Source organism: Ornithorhynchus anatinus, chromosome 7 (assembly GCF_004115215.2).
Source record: "Ornithorhynchus anatinus isolate Pmale09 chromosome 7, mOrnAna1.pri.v4, whole genome shotgun sequence".
Lineage (NCBI taxonomy): Eukaryota > Metazoa > Chordata > Mammalia > Monotremata > Ornithorhynchidae > Ornithorhynchus > Ornithorhynchus anatinus.
This window is the reverse complement of record NC_041734.1, coordinates 34,962,918-34,981,123: the sequence shown is the minus strand read 5'-3', so window position 1 is coordinate 34,981,123 and position 18,206 is coordinate 34,962,918. Positions and strand designations below refer to the sequence as shown.

General features: G+C 46.3%; 1 protein-coding gene across 2 annotated transcripts in view; it reads left to right on the top strand.

Annotated features, from left to right (window-relative positions):
- The window catches only part of UBE2F (ubiquitin conjugating enzyme E2 F (putative)), a 177,632-nt gene that overhangs the window by 67,958 nt on the left and 91,468 nt on the right, over positions 1-18,206 (top strand). For both annotated transcript variants that reach the window (XM_029068630.2, XM_029068631.2), the window contains one exon: positions 16,758-16,825. In XM_029068630.2, coding sequence (XP_028924463.1) covers positions 16,758-16,825 — 68 coding nt within the window. The remainder of the gene's footprint in view (positions 1-16,757; positions 16,826-18,206) is intronic.

Genomic DNA, 18,206 nt, shown 5'->3' with positions numbered 1-18,206 from the left:
GTCGGCAACAGATAGAGATAGTCCCTGCCGTTTGACGGGCTTACAGTCTAATCGGGGGAGACGGACAGACAAGAACAATGGCAATAAATAGAGTCGAGGGGAAGAACATCTCGTAAAAACAATGGCAACTAAATAGAATCAAGGCGATGTACAATTCATTAACAAAATAAATAGGGTAACGAAAATATATACAGTTGAGCGGACGAGTACAGTGCTGTGGGGATGGAAAGGGAGAGGTGGAGGAGCAGAGGGAAAAGGGGAAAAAGAGGGTTAAGCTGCGGAGAGGTAAAGGGGGGATGGCAGAGGGAGTAGAGGGAGAAGAGGAGCTCAGTCTGGGAATGCCTCTTGGAGGAGGTGAGTTTTAAGTAGGGTTTTGAAGAGGGAAAGAGAATCAGTTTGGCGGAGGTGAGGAGAGAGGGCGTTCCAGGACCGCGGGAGGACGTGACCCAGGGGTCGACGGCGGGATAGGCGAGACCGAGGGACGGTGAGGAGGTGGGCGGCAGAGGAGCGGAGCGTGCGGGGTGGGTGGTAGAAAGAGAGAAGGGAGGAGAGGTAGGAAGGGGCAAGGTGATGGAGAGCCTCGAAGCCTAGAGTGAGGAGTTTTTGTTTGGAGCGGAGGTTGATAGGCAACCACTGGAGTTGTTTAAGAAGGGGAGTGACATGCCCAGATCGTTTCTGCAGGAAGATGAGCCGGGCAGCGGAGTGAAGAATAGACTGGAGCGGAGCGGGAGAGGAGGAAGGGAGGTCAGGAGAAGGCTGACACAGTAGTCTAGCCGGGATATAACGAGAGCCCGTAACAGTAAGGTAGCCGTTTGGGTGGAGAGGAAAGGGCGGATCTTGGCGATATTGTAGAGGTGAAACCAGCAGGTCTTGGTAACGGATAGGATGTGTGGGGTGAACGAGAGAGACGAGTCAAGGATGATACCGAGATCGCGGGCCTGAGAGACGGGAAGGATGGTCATGCCATCGACGGTGATAGAGAAGTCTGGGAGAGGACCGGGTTTGGGAGGGAAGATGAGGAGCTCAGTCTCGCTCATGTTGAGTTGAGGTGGAGACGTCCCGGAGGCAGGAGGAGATGCGAGCCTGAAGGGAGGGGGAGAGGACAGGAGCGGAGATGTAGATCTGCGTGTCATCTGCGTAGAGATGGTAGTCAAAGCTGTGAGAGTGGATGAGTTCACCGAGGGAGTGAGTGTAAATGGAGAACAGAAGAGGGTCAAGAACTGACCCTTGAGGAACTCCAACAGTTAAAGGATGGGAGGGGGAGGAGGCTCCAGCGGAGGAGACCGAGAATGATCGGCCAGAGAGGTAAGAGGAGAACCAGGAGAGGACAGAGTCCGTGAAGCCAAGGTGAGATAAGGTATGGAGGAGGAGGGGATGGTCGACAGTGTCAAAGGCAGCAGAGAGGTCAAGGAGGATCAGAATGGAGTAGGAGGCATTGGATTTGGCAAGAAGGAGGTCATGGGTGACCTTAGAGAGAGCAGTCTCGGTAGAGTGGAGGGGACGGAAGCCAGATTGGAGCGGATCTAGGAGAGAATGGGAGTTAAGGAATTCTAAGCATCGATTGTAGACGACTCTTTCTAGGATTTTGGAAAGGAAGGGTAGTAGGGAGATAGGACGATAACTGGAGGGGGAAGTGGGGTCAAGAGCGGGTTTTTTTAGGATGGGGGAGACGTGGGCATGTTTGAAGGCAGAGGGGAAGGAGCCCTTGGAGATTGAGTGGTTAAAAATAGAAGTTAAGGAAGGTAGGAGGGCAGGGGCGATGGTTTTAATAAGGTGAGAGGGAATGGGGTCCAAGGCGCAGGTGGAGGGGGTGGCACTTGCGAGGAGGGAGGAGATCTCCTCTGAGGATACTGCAGGGAAGGATGGGAAAGTAGGGGAGGGGGTTGGTGGGGGGGAGGGGAGAGGCGGAGGGGTGACTTTGGGGAGCTCAGACCTGATCGTGTTGATTTTCGTGAGGAAATAGGTGGCCAGATCATTGGGGGTGAGAGATGGGGGAGGGGGAGGAACAGAGGGCCTAAGGAGAGAGTTAAAGGTCCGGAACAGTCGGCGGGGGTGACGGGCATGGGTGTCGATGAGGGAGGAGAAGAAGCTTTGCCTGGCGGAGGAGAGGGCAGAGTTAAGGCAGGAAAGGATCAATGTGAAGTGTGTGAGGTCGGCTTGGTGCTTGGACTTTCGCCAGCAGCACTCAGCAGCTCGAGCATAGGAGCGTAGGAGGCGGACGGAGGAGGTGATCCGGGGCTGTGGGTTAGTGGAGCGAGAGCGGCGGAGGGAAAGGGGGGCGAGAGAGTCGAGATGAGTAGAGAGGGTGGAGTTGAGAGCGGAGACCTGATCGTCGAGAGTGGGAAGAGAGGACAGGGCGGCAAGGTGAGGAGAGATGCTATTGGAAAGACGGGTGGGATCGAGAGAGCGGAGGTCTCTGTGGGGCAGTAGCGAAGATTTGCAGGGGGAGGGAGTGTGAGAGATGAGGCAGGTGAGAAGGTTATGGTCAGAGAGAGTGATTTCAGAGTTGGTGAGGGAGGAGATAGTGCAGCGGTAGGAGATGATGAGATCGAGGGTGTGACCGAGTCGGTGAGATTGATAAAATGGTGATTAAGACTGTGAGCTCCATGTGGGACAGGGACTGCATCGAACGTGATTAGCTCGTATCTACCCCAGTGCTTAGAGTACCTGGCTCATAGTAATAATAATGTTGGTATTTGTTAAGCGCTTACTATGTGCAGAGCACTGTTCTAAGCTCTGGGGTAGATACAGGGTAATCCAGTTGTCCCTTATGAGGCTCTCAGTCTTTATCCCCATTTTACAGGTGAGGTAACTGAGGCACAGAGAAGTGAAGTGACTTGCCCACAGTCACACAGCTGACAAGTGGCAGTTCCAGGTTTCGAACCCATGACCTAAGTGCTTAATAAATATCATTCAAACAAAACAAAAGAAAAACCCCAAAATGGGCTGGGGAGAATGCCGGGTGTGAGTTGGAAGCCTCAGGAGCTGGACTGGACACTGACACGATGATCACAGTAGTGCCAGGGTCGAGCCAGTGTCGCGAGTGTTCCGACTCAGAAGTGGCTGAGCCCAGCACCTTCCCCTCCTGCAGGCTGAAGAGATAGCATGGTGAGCAGGGAGGCTTGTTGGATAGAGCACGGGCCTGATAGTCGGAAGGACCTGAGTTCTAATTCCGGCTCTGCCACATGTCTACTGTGTGACCTTGGGCAAGTCATTTCACTTCTCTGGGCCTCAGTTTCCTCATCTGTAAAATGGGAATTGAGACTGTGAGCCCCGTGTGGGACGGGGACTGGGTCCAACCTTGTATCTACCCCAGCGCTTGAAACAGTGCTTGGCATGTAGTAAGCGCTTAACAAATACCATCATCATTAATATTATTATCATTATTAATTGTTGTTTGAAGGAATTGAGGAGAGGGGAAAAGAGTGGTTGGGAGTCTGAGGCGGTGGGCCGGGAGGTTGAAGCTTGTAGAGAAGCAGGGACCAAGGCCGGCAGCTGGCACTTAGTCGTAGGTCCGGAGCTTGGGTCAGAAATGAGTCGACAAGGAGGGAGGAGAAGGAGTTGGGGTTTGGGGAGCCAGGGCGAGACAGAGCCCTGCTTTGAGCACATCCCTCCCCTGTGCATATAACAGGATCTGGCCTAATATATATCATGTATCTCACGAGTCTCCTCACCTTCAGAGCCTTATTAAAATCACATGTCCTCCAAGAGGCCTTCCCTGATTGAGCCCTCTTTTCCCCTATTCCCTCTCCTTTCTGCTAACCTACGCAGCATGGCTCAGTGGAAAGAGTCCGGGCTTGAGAGTCAGAGATCATGGGTTCGAATCCCGGCTCTGCCACTTGGCAGCTGTGTGACTGTGGGCAAGTCACTTCACTTCTCTGGGCCTCAGTTCCCTCATCTGGAAAATGGGGATTAGCTGTGAGCCTCACGTGGGCCAACCTGATGACCCTGTATCTCCCCCAGCGCTTAGAACAATGCTCTGCACATAGTAAGCGCTTAACAAATACCAACATTATTATATGTATCTGTATCCTTTATGCCCCTGATATTCTCTCCACTCTCAGCTCCATAGCACTTATGTACATATCCATATTCTATTTATTTTAATGGGTGTTTTCCCCTGTAGACTGTTAGCTCCTGGTGGGCAGGGAACGTAAGTTAGTTGTATTTAATAATGATAATAATATTGGTATTTGTTAAGCGCTTACTATGTGCAGAGCACTGTTGTAAGCGCTGGGGTAGATCCAGGATAATCAGGTTGTCCCACGTGGGGCTCACAGTCTTAATCCCCATTTTACAGATGAGGTAACTGAGGCACGGAGAAGGGAAGTGACTTGCCCACAGTCACATAGCTGACAAGTGGCAGATCTGAGATTCGAACCCATGACCTCTGCCTCCCAAGCCCGGGCTCTTTCCACTGAGCCATTCTGCTTCCCTATTTATTGAGCGCCGACAGTGTGCAGGGCACTGTACTAAGCGCTTGGGGGAATACAGTATTACAATAAACTGACACATTCCATGCCCACAGTGAGTTTACAGTCTAGAAGGGGAGACAGACATTAATATAAATCAATTATAGATATGTGTATAAGTGTTGTGGGGCTGGGACGGGGGATGACATGTCCACCAACTGTTATACTGTACTCTCCCAAGCACTTAGTACAATGCTCTGCACACCCTAAGGACTCAAATCAATCAGTCATATTTATTGAGTGCATGCTATGCACAGAGCACTGTACTAAGCGCTTGGGAGATTTCAGTATAGCAGAGTTGGTAGATGTGTTCCCTGCCCACAGCGAGCTTACAGTCTAGAGAGGGAGGCAGACAATATAAATAAACAAATTACAGGTATGTGCATAAGTGCTGTGGGGCAGAGGAAGGGGTGAATAAAGGGTGCTAATCCAAGGACGAGGGTGGTGCAGAAGGGCGTGGGAAAAGAGGAAATGAGGATTTAGTCGGAGAAGGCCTCTTAGAGGAGATGTGCTTTTAATAAAGGTTTGAAGATGGGAGAGTGATTGTCAGAAATAAAGAGGAAGGGTATTCAGTGCCAGACATGGGTGAGAGGACTGCAGCGAGATAAGTGAGATCGAGGTACAGGGAGTTGCTTGGCATTGAAGGAGTGAAGTGTGTGGGCTGGGTTGTAGCAGGAGAGCGATGTGGTAAGGTAGGTGGGGGGGGGGGGGGCAAGGTGACTGAGTACTTTAAAGCTGAAGGTAAGGAGTTTTTGTCTGATGCAGAGCTGGTTGTGCTATCACTAGAGGTTTTCAAGGAGTGGGGAAATATGTCCCGAACGTTTTTGTAGAAAAAATGATTCGGGCAGCAGAGTGAAGTATGGACTGGAGTGGGGAGAAACTGGAGGTAGGGAGGTAAACAAGGAGGCTGATAGAGTAATCAAGGTGGGATAAGATATGTGCTTGGATTAATGTAGTAGCAGTTTGGATGGAGAGGGAAGGGCAGATTTTAGCGGTGTTGTAAAAGGCTGAACCGATAGGAATTACTGACAGATTGAATATGTGGGTTGAATCAGAGAGATGAGTCAAGGATAACTCCAAAGTTAAGAGCATATGAGTCAGGAAAGATAGTGGTTCTGTCTACAGTGATGGGAAAGTCAAGGGGAGGATAGGGTTTGGGTGGGAAGATAGGGAGTTCTGTTTTGGACATGTTAAGTTTGAGATGTCGCCAGGACTTCCAAGTAGCAATGTCCTGAAAACAGGAGGAAATGAGACACTGCAGAGAAGGAGAGAGATCAGGGCTGGAGATTTAGATTTGGGAATCATTTCCCCCTCACCTTCTACCTGCACACCTGATCCCATCCCTTAGCACCTTATCAAAGAATTGTCACCTCCCTGGAGAATAGAAGAGGACCCAGAAATGATCTTTGAGGGACCCCCACAGTTAGGGTTTGAGAGGCAGAGAAGGAGCCCACCAAAGAGACTGAGAATGAGCGGCCAGAAAGATAGGAGGAGACTAGGAGAGGACAGTTTAGGAGAAGCTCAGGTTGGGAGAAGGGGGTGGTCGATAGTTTTGAAGGTGGCTGAGTGGTCGAGGAGGATTAGGATGCAATAGAGGCCACTGGTTTGGCAAGGAGCAGATCATTTGTGACCTTTGAGAGAGTGTTTTTTGTGGGGTGAAGGTGATGATAGAATGGAAGGGTTCAAGGAGAGAATTTGAGGAGAGGAACTGGAGAAAGCGGGTATAGGCAACTCACTCAAGGAGGAGGTTGGAGAGGAATGGTAGGAGGAACACGGGGCGATAACTGGAGGGAGCCGTGCGGTCAAGGGAGTGGTTTTTTGGTTTGTTTTTTTTTAGGTTATGGGAGACTTGAGCATGTTTGAAAGTGGTGGGGAAAAAGCCTTTGTAGAGCGAACAGTTGAAGTTGGTGCTTAGGGCGGGTAGAAGGGAGGTGACAATTCTTTGATAAGGTCTTAAGGGATGGGATCAGGTGTGCAGGTAGAGGGTGAGGGGGAGATTTTGAGAGAAGGCAAGAGATTTCTTGAGATACTGCTGGGAAAGATGGGAGAGTTGAAGAAGGGGCAGGAAAAAGGAGGGAATGGAGAGGAGTAGGGGAAATTTAGGGAGATCACGCATGATAATTTCAATTTTCTCAATGAAGTAGGTGGCCAGGTTAGTAGGGGCAAGGCGGGGGGACCAGGATTTGAGGAGGGAGTTAAATGCCTGAAACAACTGATGAGGGCAATGGGCATAAGAGTCATTAAGAATGGATAAATAATGGGTAAATAATGATGATAAATAATGATGAACTTTATTGATGATTTATTGATGATTTATTTAATGATGAACAGAGAAGCAGCGTGGCTCGAGAAGCAGTGTGGCTCAGTGGAAAGAGCACGGGCTTGGGAGTCAGAGGTCATGGGTTCGAATCCCAGATCTGCCACTTGTCAGCTGTGTGACTGTGGGCGAGTCACTTAATTTCTCTGGGCCTCCGTTACCTCATCTGTAAAATGGGGATTAAGACTGTGAACCTCATATGGGACCACCTATTTACCCTGTATCTACCCCAGGGTATAACAGACACATTCCCTGCCCACAATTAACTTAAAGTCTAGACTGTAAATACCATCGACTGATTGAGCCCTTATTGTGCACAGAGAAGTGTACTAAGCACTTGAGACAGAGTTGGCAGTAGGAACTGTTTATTTTTCCTTTTGGATACGTGGTACATCCAACAGCCCAAGCTGTTTGGCCGGAAGATGTTAAGAAATCTAATTGTCTTTTATTTATTTTTGGCTGGGTGGCGGTCCTGTGTCAAACCACAAGGGAAACATTGAAGAGACAACAGTGTAACTATTTATTGTATTCAGAATACAATCCTTGAAAATGTAGCCTTCTATTTGATGGCCATAAAATGAATGCACTTATTAGGGACGATGTTTTCACCTCGATGTTTTCACCATAATTAAAATGTTGGCTGCCTTTTGAAATGATTACAGCCCGTTAATAATTGTCCTTAACTCTCAGTTGGAAGTGCCAAGAATCAGATCGCACATTTCCGAACATTGTAAATGCTAGTCAATTGGCATTAGCGGAGTCACTGAGATAATATGGGATTGATGCTTTAAAACACCCCTAAATGGCATGAGTAACAGTAAGATCGAATGCAGACTCACAGATTACTCAACCTCAGCATGAACAGTGAGAGCAAATTAGAGGGCCGATATAGCTATCCCTCTCTATAATGCGCAGTAGATGAGCCCCTGGAATTCAATATTCCAAACTGTTGGTTCCACATGATTCCCATGATCAAATTGGAGTCTTGTTCTTGTGGGGAAAAAAATGACCAGCAGATGTAATACAATTCACATGAAGAATGCCCGAGACCTTTTCTGTGCAGTGTCACCAGCATCACGTATCAACTAAAATCAGCATCTCATGGGCGCAGGACAAGATCATCATCATCATTGATATTTATTGAGCAAAGCACTGTAATAAGTGCTTAGGAGAGTACAGTGCAGCAGCATTGGTAGACCCGTTCCCTGCCCACAACAAGGTTACAGTGTAGAGGGCAAGATCACCCTCAAAGACAATTCTGTGTACTAGGATGTAGGTCGGTTTGTCAGCTTAAAAACAATTTCACCGTAGGGTCCTTGGGAGGCAAATGATTGATCACAGGATACCCAGACGGCTACTGGGGACCTGAACTGCAGTAGTGGCCACAGGTAATGGGAGCCTGATGCCAGGAGATCCATAGCTTCTCCCAAGGCGCCCTCAGAGTTCTCAAGTGGTTGTCTTCTGGCCTGGTGATGGTTATATCTAGTTGATCAAGTTGGTCATGCAGGGTAAAAGATCTCATTATAAAATAATACTTAAAGGCTTGAAACTAGCTGCATTTGAAAATGCAATATACTTCTGTTGACTGGGAAGCATCATGGCATAGTGGAAAGAGCACGGGCCTGGGAGTCAGAGGACCTGTGTTCTGATCTCAGTTCTGCCACTTGCCTCCTCTGTGACCTTGGGCAAGTCACCGCCTCAGTTTCCTCATCCGTAAAGTGGGGAGTCAGTGCCGAAAGTGAGGTAATCACACTGGGAGGTGCTGGGGCAGAAACCTGTAATGGGGTGGGTGTAATTGGAAAGGAGGTAGTGGGCTGTCTATTTCACTCAGTGAGTCATCTTTTGCTTCAAATTGTGTTGCTAGGGAAGGAAGACATGCTTTCACTAATGAACACACTTGGCTAAAAGTTCAGCCAAAGATAGCTGCTTTGAATGCCTCTTTTTGGGCCTAATTCAGCTTTCTTGTTTCTCTAAACGTCTTCATCATCATCATCAATGGTATTTATTTTGCACTTATTGTGTGCAGGGCACTGTACTGAGCACTTGGGGGAGTACAGTACAACAGTGTTGGTAGACACATTTCTTGCTCACAACCAGCATACAGTCTAGAGGACTGTATGGGCAGAGATCTTGTGTACCAATTCTCTTGTACTTTCTCAAGCACTTAGTACAGTGCTATGCGGTACACTAAATCCTCAGTACCATTGACTGAATGATTGCTTCTGTTCTTTTGCTTTTTGGTTCATTGTCTTGGGGTGGGAAAGCTTTGCTTTTCTCAGGTAAGAGGAACTGACTGCACCATTCATTCAATCAGTCACATTTATTGAGTGCTTACTGGGTGTGGAACACTACTAAAAAGTGCTTGGGAGATTACCCTGATTTTCCCGTCACTGTGGACGGCTCTACCATCCTTCCCATCTTACAAGCCGGCAACCTTGGTGTCATCCTTGACTCTGCTCTCTCAATCACCCCACACTTCCAGTCCGTCGCCAAAACCTGCCAATCTCAACTTCACAGCATCGCCAAGATCCACCCTTTCCTCTCCAAATCGCTACCTTGCCAGTACAGTCTCTCATCATATCCTGACTGGATTACTGCATCAGCCTCCTTCTGATCTCCCATCCTCCTGCCCCTCCTCGCTTCAGTCTATACTTAACTACACTGCCTGGATTATCTTTCTACAGAAATGCTCTGGGCATGTCACTCCCCTCCTCAAAAATCTCCAGTGGTTGCCTATCAACCCTCACATCAAGCAAAAACTCCTCACGATTGGCTTCAAAGCTCTCCATCACCTTGCCCCCTCCTACCTCACCTCCCTTCTCTCCTTCTACAGCCCAGCCCGCACACTCCGCTCCTCTGCTGCTCATCTCCTCACTGTGCCTCGTTCCCGCCTGTCCCGCCGTCGACCCCTGGCGCACGTCTTACCTTTAGCCTGGAATGCCCTCCCTCCTCACGTCTGCCAAACTAACTGTCTTCCCCTCTTCAGAGCCCTACTGAGAGCTCACGTCCTCCAGGCAGCCTTCCTGGAATGAGCCCCTCTTTTCCTCTGCTCCTCCTCCCCTCCCCATTGCCCTTACTCCCTTCCCCTGCTCTACCCCCTTCCCTTCCCCACAGCACTTGTGTATATTTGTACATATTTATTACTCTGTTTTATTAATGATGTGTATATATCTATAATTCTGTTTATTTTGATGGTATTGATGCCTGTCTACTTGTTTTGTTTAGTTGTATGTCTCCCCCTTGTAGACTGTGAGCCCGTTGTTTGGTAAGGATTGTCTCTATCTGTTGCCGAATTGTACTTTCCAAGCGCTTAGTACAGTGTTCTGCACACAGTAAGCACTCAATAAATACGATTGAATGAATGAATGAACAATAAACACATTCCCTGCCCATGACGACTCAGCCCTTATGAGGCAGTTGTATTCAATGAAGCCTTTTTTTTTTTAATGTACTTGTTAAAACACTTACTTTGTGCCAAGCACTGTTCTAAGTACTGGAGTAGATATAAGTTAATCAGGTTGAACACAGACCCTGTCCCACATGGGGCTCACAGTCTAAGTAGGAGGGAGTAGCCTTATTTAATAGATGAAAGCACGTTTTTCTCTCTGAAGGATCGTAGCTTTTGGATGCAGACTGACCAACAGTATTGTAGATTTCAAACCACAGGACAACTCTACTAATATTAGCTTCTCTTGGAAAGCTAAGGCTACATCCCTCTCAGGGACCATTAGCAGTAAGAATTTGTAAATCTGCCTCAAATGTGCAAGGGATATATTCAATTGCCTTATTGTCAACTGACATGGTTCGGATGGAGATACTTTTGTTTGTTTTTTATTGGTTTTTTTTTTTGTTTTTTTAAATGGTATTTGTTAAGTGCTTACTATGTGCCAGGCACTTTACTAAGCTGGGATAGAGAGAAGTTAATCAGGTTGAACACAGTCCACATCTCACATGAGGCCCAACCCCTTAACCCCTATTTTAGAGATGAGGTAACTTAGGCACAGAGAAGTGAAGTCACTTGCCCGAGGTCACCCAATAGACATGTGGCGGGGCCAGGATCAGGACCCAGTTTCCCTGACTTCCAGGCCCCTGTTTAATCCACTAGTCCACGCTACTCTTATTCCAACCATCGGTTCCTCATTTTGGCCAATTTTCTTCATGGAACTCGACCACATTTGTTTTAACCACATCTTCTGCATGGGTCCCAAGTTTTGATTAAATTTCTGGAATGATTTTGGTGTGAGAAACATTGTTCCCCTATTTTCCAAACCCTTTCCCAGCTGATGATTAGGTCTTTCGTCCATGATTTGGATGGTGGCCAGCGCTCACGATGTTTGTAACTTCACCAGAATTCCTCGGCGATTGAATTTTCCCCATCATTCTTTGTATATGATGGCAGAAGGTCTTTCTTCAAAAAATAAGTCCATGTTAGTGGATTAGATCAAGGCAGTTGCACCATTAGGAAAGTTCTTTCTCTCTGATATTTCATCTAAGAGATAATCTAATTTTACTGAGCGAGGTGACTCATTATCTAGAATGAGCAATATCTCGTAGTCAGAATTATTTTTGGCTTAGTCCCTTTCAACAATAAGGCCCCAAAAGGAGCCAGGCTTTCCTGCAGTAGCTGGAGTACCGAATCACAAACAGGTTAGTTTTAGCCTCTAGGGCCTGCTCTGCCTGGGAATTTTCAGAATGATAAGCAGAAGGATTTTGCTGTGAAATCACCCATGGCACCCAGAGAAGAGCATCAAGCAGTTTGGTTGCTTTCTGTAGAAGTATAAACTTTCTCAGGCATACGTTTCCAGTAAAGTTTTGCCCTTTTCTTCCTTAATATTATTTGTTAAACACTTTCTTTGTGCCCGGCACGGAACCAAATGCTGGGGTAGATACAAGGTAACCAGGTTGGATGCACCCTCTGTCCCATGTAGGACTCTCAGTCTTAAACCCTGTTTTACAGCTGAGGATACTATGAAGCCCAGGGAAGTGAAATGACTTGCCTTAAGTCACACAGAGACCTGGGTGACTTGGATTTGAACCCAGGTCTCTCTTACTCCCAGGTGCTATCCAGTAGGTCATACTGCTTCTCTGCCCTTGTCCCATAGACAAGTTGAGATGTGCACCTACTGTCTTTTATTATTATTTGTGCACACCAAGATCTTACTATGCCAAGTTTCTCAGCACTGCCTTCCCAACTCCTATGAATGTTGAAGTGTACTGCCTCAGTGTAAGACCATTCTTCTAAGCTCTGGGAGAGTATACAGGTGGGAAAACACTCAGACCTTGCACCTTGCGCAGTTTTTTTTTTTTCTTTCACCAAAGGTTTGCGACGGTTTCCTCATATTTATGCTTTAAAAGATCCAACACTTCTTTTGCGCTTTCCGAAATAATTGTGGTGCCTATTGTCACAGTATCTTGGTTTTCTGTTGGATACAGGCACTTAAGCTTTTTCTTATTTTCTATAACACCATTGCAGTGGTGAGGTGAAGCACTCGGAGGTTTAACTGCTCCATCTCAAAGGATTATGTGATTGGGAACGTGCTTTCATCTCATTTTTAGTATGCAGTCCCACTGGAGACCAATTATTCGAAAATACTGGATCAGGTGCTTTTGTCCTGGGTGTTAGTACAGTGCTCTTCACACAGTAAGCGCTCAATAAATATGACTGATTGAAATATGGTCGATTGATTTATCGAGGATAATAATAATGATGGTATTAAGGCCTTATGACCTGTCAAGCACTGTTCTGAGTGTTGGGCTAGATACAAGTTAATGAGGTTGGACACATTTCCTGTCCCACATGAGGTTCACAGTCTAAATAGGTGGGATAAAGATTTAATCCCCATTTTACATGTGAGGAGGTGTATAGGGCACAGAGAAGTTAAGCATCTTGCACAAGGACACAAAGCAGACAAGTGATGCAGCCAGGTTTATAACCCAAGTCCTCTTGGAAGGTGGGAAAGGGGGGAGAGGAATGCCCATGCTCTTTCCACTAGGCCACACTGGGGTTGGGGGTGTGTGTGTGTGAATAGCCCTCATCCTGTCTCTCACCCTGTTCATATTGAGATTTTTCAACTTTTAAGATGGAGCAACAGCGTGGCCTAGTGGAATGAGCACAGGTCTGGGAGTCAGAGGGCCCGGGTTCTATTGCCAGTTCTGCCCCTTGCCTGCTGTGTGACCCTGGGCCAGTCACTTCACTTCTCTGTGCTTTAGTTTGCTCATCCATCAAATGGGGATTCAGTGCCTGTTCTCCCACCATGCTTAGACTGTGAGCCTGTGTGGGATGGGGACTGTGTCTGAAATGATTACCTTGTCTCTACCCCAGAGCTTAGAAGAGTGCTTGGCACATAGTAAGTGCTTAACAAATACCATTATTACCATTATTATTATTGGCTATAAAATAGTTTGAATCTTCAGAAAAGGCATCTTTGGAATTTATCAGCAATTATACCTGGGTATTAAACAAGCTATCACTCTCACTTTCAAAGTTTTACGATTCCTTACACTTATTTTTATTCATCTAAAAATGTAAGCAAGTAGGGGTGTTTAAAATGCTTAAGATAAACTCACCCATAAGCTTGGGATAAACCCATATAGTATGAAAATTATGCAAAAGCTACTCGAAGGTATATGGTGGGTGTGGGGGGGGAGAGGGAGTGGTGTGTGTGTGTGTATGTGTGAGAGATTCCCCCTCCCCCCAAAAAGAAAACATTGTAAATTCAAAAGTTCACCAGTGAGAATATCAGATTCACATGTGGAATATTCTTTCCTTACTTTATGCTGTGCATTATAGGAAAATTCAGGGTGAGTGACCCTAGATCTAGATATGGATATATAGTTCTGAGCTATTACCTGGAGGGAGTGCATAGCCAGAATAGTAAGACAAACTCTCCTCAACTAGTTGCCTCTTTTGACCCTGTCTAATTAAAAATTGCTTGAGAACTTTGAACGCTTTGGGACTCTTGGTTGCATTGCGTTGTTTGTTTATTGCTAATGAAGCCATGGTTAGACCAGGGAGCAATGTGGAGAGTTGTGTGGGGAAATCCATTCATCGGGATTTTCAGCTCTGAGGCAGGAACCTGGCTGGCATGCACATCAATTGGCTTAATAGGTGCGTGAGTCAGTGGAATGATTTACTCGGAAGGTTTTAATTCCTACAGCGTCAAACACAAAGACTTTTTTTTTTACTAAGTCCTATGCTGCTACGATGCTACTATGAGTTTATGAACTGAAACGGAAGAAAAATGTGTCCCATTTTCAAAATTTAGTTTATCAAAAGCCGTGCTTCCTGAACCTGGTACTTGAATACAAGCATGTTCAAAGATCTGAAACATGAGGCTTAGTCAGGAAACTGGGGATGGGGCCCCATCTGTGCCATTAACTTGCCGTTAAGGGAAGCAACATGGTCTAATAGAAAGAGCACGGGCCTGGGAGCCAGAGGACCTAGGTTCTAATCCCAGCTCTACCACATGTCTGCTTTGGGACCTTGAGCAAGTCACTTCATTTCTGTGCCTCAGTTACCTTATCTGTAAAATGGGGATTAAGGTTGGGAGCCCCATGTGGGACAGGGATTGTGTCCAACCTGCTTACCTTGTATCTACCCCATTGCTTAGAACAGTGCCTGACACATACTAATCGCTTAACAATACCACACTTTTTTGTTGTTCTTTAACCTGGATAAGTTACAACCTCCTGCTGCCTTCACTTCTGCTCTAAAATGGTGATGACATCCATCAACTTCCTACCCACACAGGGCCACACTGTCTCTAGGAACATTTTGAAGCACCAAGAAGGACAGCTTTTACGTGAGCCCCCCGCTCTTTCTACACAACTTCCCCTTACTAGGATGTTGATCAGGGCTTTCATTAAGTACCTAATATGTGCCAAATGCTGGAGTAGATACAAGGTTAGGAGATTGGACAGTCCCAGTTTGTTCCACTGTTTGTTTTATGGTCCTTATTAAGCACTTACTAGGTGTTGATCACTGTTCTAGGCACTGGGGTCAGTCCAGGTCAACAACTATGGCAGAGGCAGTTCTTGCCCCACATTCCATTGTATCCCCATTTTCACCCTTTAGGCAGGTGGTGAAATGGGGACTCGAACCTGGGTTTTCCAACTCCAAGACCCATTTGAACCAGTGGATTTTTTTTTGCGTCTTTTATTTTACAGATCTGCATTCTTTTTGCTTAGTTTTTACCATTCTACACTTTCACACTGTAGAGCAATGCACACCCATATATGTCTGAGCCTCAAGTTCATCAGTGTTTTGCAAAGATAATTCTCTGTCTCAGAAGGCAGAGGACCCAGGATTTTGCCTTATTTACCTTGATCATGTCTTAGGATCTTATTTTTAGCTTTTAAATAAGCCATTTTCTGTTACTAGGTACAACATGGGTTATGTAAGAATGTATCCTAGTAGAAAGGAAAGGGTGCTTTTTAGTGGTATTTGTTAGGTGCTTACTATGTGCCAGGCACTGTATTAGGCATTGAGGTAGATACAAGCTAATCAGGTTGGACACAGCCCATGTCCCATTTGGGGCTCGCAGTCTTTGTCCCCATTTTACAGATGAGGGAACTGAGCACAGAGAGGGTCATTCATTCAACATTATTGAGTGTTTGCTATGTGCAGAGCACTGTACTAAGCTCTTGGAATGTACAGTTCGGCAACAGATAGAGACAATCCCTGCCCAGTGACAGGCTTATAGTCTAAACGGGGGAGGTAGACAGCAAAGCAAAACAGAACAAAACAAAAACAAGACAACATCATCAAGATAAATAGAATCAAGGGGATGTGCACCTCATTAACAAAATAAATAGGGTAATAATGTATACAAATGAGCACAGTGCTGAGGGGAGGGGGAAGAGCAGAGGTGGGGAGGGGAGCGGAGGGGGAGCCGGGGGAAAGGGGGGCCTCAGTCTGGGAAGGCCTCTTGGAGGAGGTGAGCTCTCAGTAGGGCTTTGAAGAGGGGAAGAGAGTTAGTTTGGCAGAAGTGAGGAGGGAGGGCATTCCAGGACAGCGGGAGGACGTGGGACAGTGAGGAGGTGAGCGGCAGAGGAGCGGAGTATATGGGGTGGGCAGGAGAAGGAGAGAAGGGAGATGAGGTAGGAGGGGACAGAGTGATGGAGAGCTTTGAAGCCAAGAGTGAGGAGTTTTTGCTTGATATGAGGGTTGATAGGCAACCACTGGAGGTTTCTGAGGAGGGGAGTGACATGCCCATAGTGTTTCTGTAGGAAGATGATCCGGGCAGCAGAACGAAGAATAGACTGGAGTGGGGAGAGACAGGAGGAAGGGAGATCAGAGAGGAAGCTGACACAATAATCCAGCCAGGATATTATGAGAGCTTGTACCAGCATGATAGCAGTTTGGATGGAGAGGAAAGGGCGGATCTTGGTGATATTGTAAAGGTGAGACTGGCAGGCGTTGGTGACAGATTGGATGTGTGGGGTGAATAAGAGAGCTGAGTCAAGGATGACACCAAGGTTGCGGGCCTATGAGTTGGGAAGGATGGTAGTGCAGTCCACAGTGACAGGAAAGTCAGGGAGAGGACAGATAAGGAAGATAAGGAACTAAATTTTAGACATGTATTAAGTGACTTGCCCAAGGACAACCCAGCTGGCAAGTGGCAGATACCTACTAGATATGCATAAATTTGTTAGGGCTTTCTACATGAAGAGTTATATGTGTTGTTTTATTAATATTGATTTGTTAGGATTTCACACTCTTGGAGCTGCATAGTCTTAATTTTGCCAGAAACCAAAATGAGCGGAAATAAAAAAAACTAAATCACAAATAGTCTTATGAATTAATCACAGCGATAAATATTTTGGAACAAGAATCTGTTCAATTGCAGGATATATTTCTTTTACCAGTTTTTATTCACTGATCTGCTTTACACAAAGATCTTATTTTTGTTCTTGTTTTTTTTTCCAATTTAAAAATGATTTATTATTTATTTTATTTATTCTAATAGATGAGGGTTACTACCAAGGTGGAAAATTTCAGTTTGAAACTGAAGTCCCTGATGCTTACAACATGGTGGTGAGTAGATCGTCATTTTACTTAACTATTTTTCCAGGGATTGGCTTTGGGGCTTTTAGGATTTAAACAATGGTAACAATGGCAGAAATACCCCAGTTCTCCTCTAACATAGCAGTGAAGTTCCAGGATTTTTCATTAAGGCAAGTTTGTGCTAGTGTACTCGATTGTAAGCCCCTTGAGGGAGGGAATCATATCTACCATTTTTTTTAAGGTATTTAAGCACTTAGTCTAAGTCAGGAACTGTACTAGTCGCTGGGGTAGATCCAGATTAAGCAGATTGGACACAGATCCTGTCCCACATGGGGCTCACAGTCTTAATCCCCATTTTACAGATGAGGGAACTGAGGCATAGAGGAGTTAAGTGACTTGCCAGTAGGCACCCAGCAGACAAGTGGTGGAGCTGAGATTAGGTCCTCTGACTCCCAGGCCTGGACTTTATCCACTAGGCAGTGTTGCTTCCACCTCTACTGATTTGCACTCTCCCTCCAGGGGAGTGCTCTGCTCTCAGTAGGTGACCAGTAAATACCATCTTTGGGTTGAGTATCTCATGCCCGGAACTGCTCGGGTACAGCTATTTGTCCCAGCACTGCATCGCGCTGTATCATCGCCTAGTGTCAGGAGCACAGGCTTGGGAATCAGAGGACATGGGTTCTAATCCCGGCTCTGCCACTTGTCTGCTGAGTAACCTTGAGCAAGTCATTAAGCTTTGCTGTGCCTCAGTTACCTATTCTGTAAAATGGAGATTAAAACCGTGAGCCCCATGTGGGACAACCTGATCACCTTGTATTGATCCCAGCACTTAGAATAGTGCTTGGCACATAATAAGCAGTTAATAAATCCCATCATTACTATTATTATCTACACGGATGAACATTGTCAGAAGACTCTGCCTTTATTCCGTTATCCCAAACATAGTGAAAGCACACATTCTGGCATCTCTTGTCTCATATGTATGTCAAATGTTATTAAAGTTTAAAATCACATGAGGACTTTATGACCACGAATAGTCACACCATTCGACTGGCTATTAGCAAATTTGAATCCACCTGAAGCATCTCCAAATCCCTGTTAAATGCCATGGTATTCCTTCATTCGTATTTTTTGAGCACTTACTGTGTGCAGGGCACTGTACTAAATGCTTGAGAGAGTACATTCAACAATAAACAGTGACATCCCCTGCCCACAATGAGCTAACAGTCTAGAGTGGGAGAGACGACATCAGCACAAATAAGTAAAATGACAGATATGTACATAAGTGCTGTGGGGCTGAGAGGGAGAAGCGCAATGGGAGCAGGACTCCATGTACTTCTGAAATGGACAAACAGTTAGTTCCTTGTCATTTCTTTTTGCATATTCACATTGGTGAGGTGGTGCTTTCTGT